The sequence below is a fragment of the Gymnogyps californianus genome, chromosome Z, assembly GCF_018139145.2.
Source record: "Gymnogyps californianus isolate 813 chromosome Z, ASM1813914v2, whole genome shotgun sequence".
NCBI lineage: Eukaryota > Metazoa > Chordata > Aves > Accipitriformes > Cathartidae > Gymnogyps > Gymnogyps californianus.
The window spans coordinates 75,120,406-75,132,891 of NC_059500.1; the positions used below are offsets into that span (position 1 = coordinate 75,120,406).

The window sequence follows — 12,486 nt, forward strand, 5'->3', positions numbered from 1 at the left end:
GTATTTTAAATGAACTATTCTAAGTTTTATATACTTTCACAGGACTGTGGTGGATTCAGGCTTAAGGTTTGTGTCCCATCAGGCATTTGTGAAAAACGTCAACCTACAATACATGTGAGTAAGGCTAGCTTCTGTCTTCTAAGTTAAAACTGTCCAAACCTTGTTAACTCCCTTCTCTCTCTTCCTGTTTCCTTAATATAAAATGTTTTAATTACTAATGGCCTCCTGTCATTAATGGGCATGAAATAGGACATGTATGATAAGGAATTGGTAGATCATAAGAACATAATGTGGAATGGCAAAAAGACCCATCCAGCTCATTATCTTGTCTCTAACAGTGGTTGCTGTCTGTGTCTCTCTTAGTAAGTAGTGGAGCACAAAGGAGTGCATCTCTCTACTGAGTCATTTGGTGGTGAGAGTATGATGTCCACACTATATGCATCACACTCAGTGACATGGGTTTGACTTTGGACTAGCTCTAGTCTGATTCAGTGGGCTGAACATGTTTTAGCAGCTAGAAGTGCATTTGGTCCATGCATGGAGCACATCTTCTAATGTAGTTTGACTAGTTTACCTGCCCCGAGACTCTACCATGCCTGTGAACTTAAGTCTTGTAAGTGAGGATGATCAGAAGATTCACTTCAGCTCAATTCTGAGCTGAACTGATGCACCCAAAGCAGAATATAAGAATGCGGTTATTTTCCCACCGAATTGCACTTTGCAGTTTATGAACTTCAGGAAACAGAGTTGGTGCCTGTGCAGCTTTTTGACTGTTTTTTTCTAGATTACTTACAGTTTAGATTTAGCAAAGTACAGAGAAAAATGATCAGTTATAAAGAAAGATTTTGTGGGGTTTTTTATTTTAAATACATATCCCTGAAAGACTGGAGTGCCTTTCAGTGGGACAGACATAGAGTAACTCATTCCTGCTACTTATATGGAAAATTGTGGTTCCAGTCCTACAAAACATTGAGATCATGCATGGGGCTCACTGTTTTAGCCAAGTATTCAAGTGTGTGTTTAAGTCCATCCATCTTTGTTAGATATATTTATCACTTAATTAAACCCTTGCTTTTATTAAAGTTCTAATGAGATCAAGAAGACATAAGGCCAAGCCTCAGGCTTGTAAGATGCCTAAATGCTTTCTTGTAATATGGAAGAATTGTTGAATTGGGCTTAGGACTGATTGCTTTGTTAATAAAATGGACTCACTTTCTGGACCTGTGTTTTCCAAGGAATAGCAATTAGTTTATGTAAAGAAGTGGGCATGAATACCTGAATTTGCCTACACAGTAATTGCTATCCTTAATGTGGAACAAACACTGGAAGAGTATGAACCAGATCTCGCTGGCCTATGAGGGTTACATATTACTTCATATAGTCCTTAATAAAGTAAATTGCTTTTATTATAATCAGTTGGCGAATAAGTATCTTCCAGAATGAGTTTGTGTGTCTACCTGTGTGTCAATTTCCCAGTGAATTATGATTGTATAAGATGAAATTCCATAAAGTCAAGTGCATATGCACTGACTGTGGAAATGTACAATGAGAAATTATTGGCTAAGTGGCACAATTGCAGAGAAATGTTTAGTGGCTATATTGAAACAGAATCTCAACATGATGCAGCAGAACAAAGCAAATTCAGTCTATGATCAGAAGTAATTTTGTGTTAGACTTTTGCATCTTTTCCCCATTACTTTAGCTGCTGAGAAGGTATCTATTGGAATACTGTATACAGATTAGGACACCGAATCTACTCATCTAGAAAGATATTTGAGAAGAGCAACAGAGCTATAAGGAGTTTGTAAAGCAAATCATTTCAGGATAGGCTGAGAAGGCTGAGTTTGTTCAATTTAGTAAAGAAAAGAGTGAAAAAGAATATACATCTTCAGATTTTTAAAAGGAAAGTGATTATGAAGAGGAGAACAATCAGTTTTCTCCATGACCATGAGGATAGGAAATAATGAGTTTAATTTGTAACAAGGAAGATAGATATTTGGAAGACCTTTCCAGCTGTATGGGCAAGTAGACACTGCAAAAAAATTACTGAGAGAGTTGGTGGGATCCTCTTCATAGTCTTTTTTGCCTGGTTCCTTAAGAAAATGAGGCTCATGCAGTCAGAAAGTGTCTTTGTCCCCAGTGGTTGATTCTAACCAAAACTGATATAGGTGAATAGGTTTTGTGAAAATTGGCCATTGGGCAGAACATAGAGACCCTATTAGGGGTCCCGCTTAGGGGAAAAATATCATTGTGCACATATGTCCTGTTGGGCACTAGAGAATCCACATGGACAAGATGTCTTTAAAATACTTCAGCTACAGGAAAAGCTTCAACTGGAGCACACAATAAAACATGGAATACATATCTGTTGGTATGCAGGCTTTATTAGAACTCTAGTTCATGAAACTGTTTGTTAGAAACAAATTAAGCTGACATCTGTTACGTTGATGTACATGCAATCCTGATTCAGAAGAAGGTTATGAACTAGGAGCTTGTCCAGTCTGATACTATGGTTTCTTTGTTGGGGAATTAGTAACCTTAGCAGATACAGGATAAGCCCAGATAAGACTGAAAATAGTAAGTGGCACCACCTTCTCTATATATACGTGACAAAGCAGTTAGTATGGAGACATTTTTTGCCTAGGCTGATCTATTATCCCTGCAAAAAATGCATTTGTTTGTTTTCGCTGGGAAGTCTTGATGCATGTTAAAATGTTTCTGAAAATCCTGGTGAATCATTGCTTGTTGTCATCAGCAATAAAACTCCTGTTAACTGCACTGGGAATGAAATGCAGATGCTGTTGTGGTTGTGACAATGAAAACTATTAAAAGCTAAAATCATTTTGCTTTGCCAGAGTGACTTCTGAGTACAGATCCTTGAGAAGTCTTTCTTACATTTTATTTTAGAACATCAGTTTGTCATTATTTCATAAAGAAAACAGAAACTCCAGCCACTTTTCTGAAGTCTGATGCAACTGTATGAGCTTTAATTTTGCTAGTGATACTACTATAGTTTTCTTTTTCTTACGAGAAGTCTTTTAATGTAGTTAAGAAGCTTTATTATAAGAATATGGCATTTATTTTATGAATCATATAAGAATATAGAATTATAAGGAACTTATTAACACATATTTCCTTAAGCCTTTTCTTTGCAATTACCTTCTTTTCTCAGCCAAACTTCTGTAGCCCAAATATCTTTCTAGAGTTATGTATGATGACAAGACTTGAGTAAAATATAAACAATAAAGATAAATGCTCCAATAGATGCCACTTAAATGTAATTAATAGCCTTGCTCATCTAATTCTGCTATTCTCATTGACCTCAGACTCAAATTAGTCAACAGACACATTTAGCAAGCTATTAAACAGTCCTAGTTTAGTAGTGCTGTAATTTATAAGATCATCTGCTGCTAAAAATAATTTTAATAGACCTGATTAATACACATGCATGGTATTCTGTCAATACCTTTAAATACAGAAATAAATTTTACAGCAAGTGTGTATTTCCTAAAACCTTAAAAAATAGTTATTGTTATGTACCAGGCTGTGTATAATTGCATCGCTGAATCATAGATTCGTATACATTGTATACTTACAGCTCTAGGTATTAGAATGCGTTCATATCTCTAGGCTGATTTGGTTTAGGAAAAGTAGCCAAATGTAACTATTTGAGACCTAGCTGCAGATTTTCCCTCACATGTGCACAGGCAATACAGGGGTGGCTCCAGCCGTAGGCAGAGCAGGAGCCTGTAGAGGGAGACTGAGCATAGCAAAATGGCCATGACCATTTCTTCAACTCTTCCCTCCCATTCTCCTTAGATCTGTTCCCTCCTCTTCCTTCTTGCCTCTCCTTGCCAGGAGCAGCGTAGACAGTATAGTGGCATAGTGACTGTTGTGAGTTAACCCCAGTAGGCAAGTAAGCACCACACAGCTACTCACTCACTTCCCCACCACCCCCCCCAGTGGGATGGGGGAAGAGGAAAGGAAAAGTAAAAGCAAGAAAACTTTGTGGACAAGATAAAAATAGTTTAATATGTGAAGGAGAAGTGGAAGAAGACAGAAAACAAAACAAGTGATGCAAAGGCGATCACTCACCACCTCCCACGGATAGACTGATGCCCAGCCAGTTCCCGAGCAAAAGATGGCTAAACTCCTAAAACCCCTCCTCTCCCTTTTTATTGCTGAGCATGATGTTATATGGCATGGAATATCTCTTTGGTCAGTTCAGGTCATTTGCCTGATTGTGTCCCCTCCCAACTTCTTGCGCACCCCCAATCTATTCACTGGGGGGGGGGCAGAGTGAAAAACAGAGAAGGCCTTGATGCTGTGCAAACACTGTTCAATGTTCAACAATAGCTAAAACATTAGTGTGTTATATCAGTAGTGTTTTGGTCACAAATCTAAAACACAGCGCCATACCAGCTGCTATGAAGAAAATTAACTCCATCCCAGCCAGACCCAGTACAGTGACATTGCAATGTAAAGCTGCACCTGTGTTGCTAGCTATGTGAATATTTATGCAGCTGCTTAGTCCACTCTTGCGCTCCCTATGTTGCCACAGGTATGCTTTTAGCTGTATTAGATCTAGCTACTTTAAAGTGAGCTTGATATTCGTATGTAAAATACAGTCATGCTTTTGACTGCATGTTGGTCTTATCCTTAGGTATAGCTCTGGAGCCAGACTCTGTACTCCACACCTTTTTTTTTTTTTTTTTAAATGGCTTTTGAAGCCCAGATGAATCGTCTTTGGGCTGCTCACCACAATCTTTGTGTGTGTGCGTGTGTGTGCGCGCGCGCGCACATGCATGTGCACGCATGCGTGTGTAATTGAATTGGTGAACTAATTTATATTCTCTTTCCATGGAAGTGAATTAGTGGTCATTGCCTACTCTGTAATAAGTTGGTCCATGTTTTTTCACTTAACATGGATTAAAGAGACCATAGCAGGCATCTCTCTAATCAATATAAAGTGCTCAGTTTATGAAAAATATATATAACAGTAAATTTACTGTCAAAGTATGGTTTAAGGTAATAAATCAATAACAGTGGTCTGAAAAATTTCTGTTGAATTACTCGCCAACTTGAAAAACCTTAAGGTGCTAAACTATACGGAGGAAAAGGTGTGTGAGCCGACACAGGCAGGACGCAGGAACAACCACAAAACCATGGATGAAATGCAAAGGGTAAATTTATTTTCATTACCTCGCCAACCGGGGGATCCCCGAAGCAGCACCCGGGCAGAAGCACACAAGCAGGAACGCAGGCACCGTGGAGCTTGGTCCTTGCTAGAGGATCGCCAAACCTGCTGTTTGCGCCTGTTTCTCAGGGATTCGTGCAGGCGTAGTTTACCACTGTGCTTTGATCTTTCCCACAGCAGGGCAGGAATCTCAAGCATGTTCGATAGGGTGCCTCTAAGTCTATCACAGGCCTATGTTATCTGAACACAGATGTTCTACTTGTCAAACACACAAGGATAGACAACAATTAGAATGATATATGTATTTTTCTACACCCCAGCTGCAAGTCACTTGAGCATGTTTACAATCCTCCTCACCATTCTTCCGTTATTTTCCCACATTAGGCTACAGTCATAAAGTACTAAATGTGTCAACCCATGACCAAGAATATAAGAACAGGATTTTTTTGTTACTGTTTTTACTGCTGCTTACTTCCTTTGTCTGGTATATAGCAAGCACAACTGGTAAAAATCTGAAAAGACAATTAAACCTATTGAGTTAATTTTGTTTTTTCACAACTGGATTTGTTAAAATAATAATTCTTTATTCTTTTGATAATTTTGCTTGAATTAATAGTTCCAGTTCCTCACTGGTTCATGCAGTCATTTATACCTGCATGAAGTGTTCAGAAAGTAACGTACTCACTGATATTTGGACAGTAAGTCTGGCTTATGAATTTAAATCAAGTAAGGGCTATTCTTATGCCTAGGGGGTTGCAATAATTTTCCAAAAGCGATGAGTGGCCTGAAGCTAAATGACAACAAAATACAATTACGGCAACACTGAACAGTCTGCTGTCCAGTAGAGCTCATATCTCTGAATGAGGCAGCTCAGCTCCTCACAGAGAAATGGAGAATTAGATGACCATTAGTAAGTTAAGCAAGGAAGCATGTAACCAGCCAGGAGGAAATCTGGAGGAAAAATGGGACTTCAGTCCTGTTCAGTCCTGCTCAGTCCTGCTCGTGAAGTAGTTAGGCTCTTGTGTCCACTCCAGCTTACCAACAAAAAACCCTTTCCTGGAGTTAGCCTTTTTTTTTTTTAAGATTTTCTTAAAAAATATATTTTTAAGATTTTATCTTCTTAAGAGAAGAGAGGAATACCATCTCATAGGATGGCTGGGGCTCTTACGTAAGATGTTTGAGGCTCATTTTCAGATCTGTATTGTGGTACTCTAGTATTTAGAAAGCGGGAGAGGGGTGATTTTCAAAGCCCCTTCTATTTGGCTTGGTTTGGAGTCAGAGCTTGAGCCTTTTAGGGTGTCAGGGAAGATCACATGAAATGGAACAACTTCAGCTGGACAGAGATTTCCCTGAGAGACCCATCATTTGATGGTTAGGGAGTCCTCCTGGTATGGAAGAGTGGGATCCTCTGCTGTGCAGAAACCAAGATTTAAATCTTGTCCTCCCATGACCTGGAATATGTTACCTTCCACTAGACTAGTAAGTGGCATGGGTACCATGGGATTTAGTCACTGTGCAGGTAAGAGAAGCAGGCACTTGCCTCATTTGGGAATACCATGGAGGCATCTGTGTGTGCTGCTCAGCAGTGTCAGGACTGGATGGACTTTTTTTGACAAGTGAGAATCACCTGTGGAGGGGTAAGATTTGACATGTTTTGTGCTGTCAGTGCTGGAGAGAAGAGCCCAATTTCATAGGAGGATTTAACTTCTTTCTTTCAACCTCCCAATCTATTGTTTGTGAATATTAGGAAAAACATCATAGTTAGTTAACATATTGACTGTTTTTTACTTAACCACAACTTCTGTCCTACATGCAAATTGTACTTTAATTTTGACCATCAGGATCCACATGAGATGTTTCCACCAGCATCTACTGTAGGGCAGCTCAGTTGACCTGAGTAATGAAACAGTAGCTCACCCATTTTGTTCTCACACATTAGGACCAGTCAGCTTGCAAACTTCAGGCCATTGTTTGCTAGAAGGAATCAACAAAAGTATAGTAAATAAAATCTCTTAAAGATTCCATTCTAAATGTTTATAAAAGATGCAACTTGTATCCCCATAATTTCTCTGTAAATTATCTTGTACTCAGAGATCAAGGGCTGAAAGTAGGGGGAGTAAGCACTGTGTTTTTTAGTCAGGGGGCAGGGGGAAGAGGTTTAATCCCTGTTTTAAATGCTATGCAACTTAAAATATGGACCCCCTATGGCACCTCTATAATACCACATAAAACTCGTGGTATTTTGGCTCATAATGCTGATTTGCACTACATTACTACTGGCAGTTTTACAGTTTACTGCTCTCACTATCTTTAATTTGTGGACTGATAAGACTATAGAAAACCAGCATTATTTTGGTTTGGAGAAAGCATTTTTGTAAGCCTGGGAAGGGGAGCATTTCTGATTCAGATGAGCATTTCTTTGCTCTGCATAATGGGAGAGGACCTTTCACTTAATTACCACTGGAAACTGTAAATGCTTAATTGACATAAAAAAGCCCAATATAGGCATTTACATTTTTGCTTTTGATCTTTCCTGTGGGTGCATATTGCACATGTAATTTAAACATAATAACTAAAAGTCTCTGATGTGGATGTGTGCTAGTATGTGAGTACAGAGTTTGGTGCAGTATCAAAGAAAGGGATACAACCATTTCACTTATGAATAAATTAAGCATATAATTAATACCTGGACTTTACATAATACTTGTGAAACGATTAAATCTGCTGCTTTTCTGTAATGAACACAAGTGCTTCAAGTGAAAATATTGACCGCCTGTTGAGTTTGATTTTAAAGAATGTATTTAACTTCAGACACAGGCTGGATTCAAATCCTTGAAACCCATCAAACTGTAAAAAGAGACTGGGCACTATTCCTTTCCCGCTGAAGTTAAAGGAATAAGAGCTTTTTAGAGCTGGTTTGGGCTCTTCATTTTTTTTTCAGACACAAACTGTATTAGGAGTGTAAGAAGAAGCAGCCCTAATTAATACAATTTTTCTGTTTTCCCATAGCAATTTATCCAGAAACAAGCTCTCAAGTTTGTCCAAGAAGCCTTTTCGCCATCTGGGTTTGTCTGATCTGTAAGTTGTCATTTTTTAAAATAAAGTTTATTTGTGGCTAGAAATGAAAGAATAGGACTTTGAAGTTTGTTCTTTTAACGCTACAGGTCCATCAAAGATTAGAAATTAAATTCTGATCCAAAGAAGGCAGCAAATATGTTGCCAGTGACATAAGTGCAGAGAGATTTTAATTCCAGGCCTTCAGAAAAGATCAAGTGTATGTTTTAACATAAATTTATAGATCAAAATAGCCTTTTCCCTTCAACTTTAAAATACTTTTTATGAGATTATTTCACACAAAACTACTGGTGCTTGTATGAAATATTTGAGCTAGTAAAAAATACAGCCATCTACAGATCATAGAATCATAGAATGGTTTGGGTTGGAAGGGACCTTTAAAGATCATCTAGTTCCAACCCCTCTCCCATGGGCAGGGACATCTTTCACTAGACCAGGTTGCTCAAAGCCCCATCCAACCTGGCCTTGAACACTTCCAGGGATGAGGCATCCACAACCTCTCTGGGCAACCTGTTCCAGTGCCTCACCACCCTCACAGTGAAGAATTTCTTCCTTATACCTAATCTAAACCTACCCTCTTTCACTTTAAAGCCATTACCCCTTGTCCTATCACTACATGCCCTTGTAAAAAGTTCCTCTCCAGCTTTCTTGTAGGCCCCCTTTTAAGTACTGGAAGGCTGCAATAAGGTCTCCCCAGAGCCTTCTCTTCTCCAGGCTGAACAACCCCAACTCTCTCAGCCTGTCTTCATAGGAGAGGTGCTCCAGCCCTCTGATCATCTTCGTGGCCCTCCTCTGGACCCGCTCCAACAGGTCCATGTTTGATTTGCTAATCAGTGATTTAAATTTCATACAGCATACTATATAGCTAGATTATACTATACATTTCTGTTTCAGGGCCATTTTTTCAGTTAGTGTTTCTTCATGACATTACTTAGGGCTTTTACTGTGACATTTTTCCAGAGTGATATACATGATGAATCTTTAAGGTTTGATGAATCTTTAAGGTTGTGTAAAATCCTTTTTTATGATTAGAGTTAGAATTTGCCTATAATACATGACTGTTTGGCTCTATAAAGAATTTATCCACTTAACAGCAATAAACCTTTTCTGGAGTGGTCTTTCTGAGATAGCTGAGCAGAGTCTATCATACAAGAGAAGAATTTCTGATGTGTTTAGCTGCCATGAAATAAAATGGATCTTAGTGGAAAGCCCAATTCTCCAGGCACTCCTGATTTACACCAGTGAATTGGAGATAGGAATTGAGCCCCCTGTGTGATCTCTGATCTGTGGCAGGATGGATTCTTAGTTGGTGCAGGCAGGGCTTCATTTTCTACAAAGAAACCGTATCTACTTACAGTTTGCACTGCATTGAGGTCTTTGATCCATACCTTTTTAAAGTAGAGTTCAACTTTTAGTTTTACCCACCAGTGCTTTGAAACTTTTTTCTATATGCATGATATGTTCTTAAGAAATCGTTTGATTTTTGCTGTAGGATATTGCTGGACAATCCATTCAAGTGTTCCTGTGAAATTATGTGGATCAAGAAATTTCAAGAGACCAAATTCTACAGAGAAACTCGGGATTTATATTGCATAGATGACAACACCAAGAGGACAGCCTTGCTGGATATGAAGGTCCCAAACTGCGGTAATACTCTTTTAACATAAAGTTCTTACTAAGATATTGTGAGAAAGGAAAAATAAACATGCTTTTTGACAAGATACCTATCAAGATGACATCAGTGCTGCTAAAGGAAAAGATTTTGGGGGGAAATATTAACCACTCACCAGTCTTTCATGCCACATGGAATTATTTTGGGAGCTTCACATAAAGCCTTTTTTTTTTCCTTGAACCTTTAAAAACATACTGTTATTCAAGTGCAGGAAAACAGAACATCAATTATAGACAACACACAAGAATTATATAAAATGCATGTGCCTTTATTGAACAAAATAGTAGAGCTTCCAAGCTGAACAGACACAAGATTTTGCTTCCTTGACATTTTTTTCAGATATCTGAGGTTAATGAAATCTTTCTTTTCCTTCAAAAATACAAACTCTACTGCTAGGACTACAGGAAGGAAATTCAGAAAAAATGTGCCTACTGAAAGAGAAAAAGTTAACAAATAGCTGGTTTTCACACAGATAAAACCCCTTGCATAGGCTATGCAAAAGAGACATTACAAGCTTAGGTTTGTAGCATTTTGCAGGATGTTATTTTCAGTTAGCTTATATGGATCTGGAAATGGTGGAAAAATGGTGTAACAATAAGGACATCCCCTTTGTTTTTTGTATGCAACTTTGATTCCTGTATATAGTCCTGGGACAGCTGGTGGAAGATTTCACCTGATAGTTGAAGAGATCCTCTTCCTCTGTGGATGGGGGCAGAGCTCAGGTGTTTCTGATGTGATGTGAAGCCTATTGAAGTCTGGAGTTTTAGTGGGATGGGGTGCTGGGGTGCTCAGCAGCAGGCAGATAAGAAGAAAAGAGCAGGGTTTCCTCACGGAGGACTGATTTGGATTGGGAAAGCTGTAAGCAAAGGTGAATGTCAGGAGGAACAAACAAATTCTACCTTTCTTCCTTCCATCATTGCCTACTGAGTGCCCTTCTCTCCGCTGGCTATACGGAGGGTGCAACACTCTGATTGCAGCCACTGGTGGGTTAGAGCCATGAAGGGGACCTGCTGCGGACCCAACGTGTGCTGCGTTTAATGACACTAACACATAACCTGTTTTGGTGGTCTTATGTACTGCAAGGTCTGATTTACCTGAAATGGGAGATGATACTGAGTTGAGCTAAATTGACCTGATCGGCTGCTCCGGCTGGATGGACTAGAAGGTAGATTCATCTGCCAGGTGTTGAAAGGTCTCCTGGTGGATTGAAATCAATTGACACAAAATGGGAGTGACAGCATAGCCTCTTTTAATGTCCTTGTCTAGCATGTCTAGAAACTACTAGGTAGCTAGGATTTTCCTTTGAAAATTCTCAGTGTTAAATTCCCAGAATTAAATGTGTGAGATGTTATTTCTTTCTCTTGAATTCTTTAGAATCTGCAGCCCCAGCAGACTTGTTTCTGACCTCTTGATGCTATTGTAGATGTATGTGTGTACTCATGTGCACGTCCTGTGGACATATCTTGATTAAAATACTTGGCATGAGAAGGGAAGGTGGCACTTCAAACTAGAGGGGGAAGAGGAGGAGGAAAGGTGCCCTTGACTGTGAGCGTATATGACATTCAGACTGAAGTATCAGTATGTGGAATTTTGCATATGAGGAATGCGCCTTTTGCTGAAGAACTGTGTGAATGTTAGCACAGACCTGCAAATTATTCCCACATTCGGTTTAATGTTAATTTACAAGATCCAAATATAACTAGACTTTATGCACTCTGTGTTTCTCTCTCTTTTTCTTTCCCCCCCGCCTCTTCTGGTGAGGTTTTCCCCTTAATTTACCTTTTCTGGTATGAACCAATGTAGGACATAGCTTTTTAATTAGAAGAGGTAGATGACAACACAGCCATTTCCTAGAGACAGAATAGGAAGTCCTTGGTGAAAAAAAAATGACAATCTTCATGAACATGGTTTGTGTTCTGGAAGATATCTAAAAGATCTGATGCATGGCTGACATGGCTGTTGCTTTCAGAATTTCTGTACATATTTTTCTTTGTTTAAAAGCACAAAACAGTTTCCAGAAAACCCACTGATGTAGTTGATTTATTTAATTTCTAGCACAGTCTGAGAGGCTAGTAAGTATAACTGAAATAGAGGAAGAAGCCCCTTTTAGTTCCTTTGGATGTCAGGAGAAGTTTTAGGCATGCAGGCCTTTGTGAATTTTGTTAATGAAACATTTTATAATTTTCTCTACTGATTAAATGGTTCATCCCATGTCTGGTTTGTTGATTTTTTAATTGTTTTTTTTTTTTTTTTTTAGGAACTAAGCAAAAATACTTTTTTTTTTTTGCTTGCAGATGTTAATGACTTCATAATGTAGTAAGTAGCCTGTACAGTATGTGGTCTTGATAATAGGATGCCTCACTAACAAATCTCTTCCTGTGAAGTTGGAAGAGACCACTGCGGTTTCTTGGTCATAAGACTCTGCTTTGTAGATAATTCATGTGAAAATTAGGAAGGTAATTTAATTACTGTTTATATGGTAGAAATCATAGAATCATAGAATGGTTTGGGTCGGAAGGGACCTTTAAAGATCATCCAGTTC

General features: G+C 38.7%; 1 protein-coding gene across 3 annotated transcripts in view; it reads left to right on the forward strand.

The window, feature by feature from the left end:
- The window catches only part of LOC127027121 (BDNF/NT-3 growth factors receptor-like), a 192,164-nt gene that overhangs the window by 20,917 nt on the left and 158,761 nt on the right, over positions 1-12,486 (forward strand). For all 3 annotated transcript variants that reach the window (XM_050912587.1, XM_050912588.1, XM_050912589.1), the window contains exons 3-5: positions 43-114; positions 8,207-8,275; positions 9,765-9,919. In XM_050912587.1, coding sequence (XP_050768544.1) covers positions 43-114; positions 8,207-8,275; positions 9,765-9,919 — 296 coding nt within the window. The remainder of the gene's footprint in view (positions 1-42; positions 115-8,206; positions 8,276-9,764; positions 9,920-12,486) is intronic.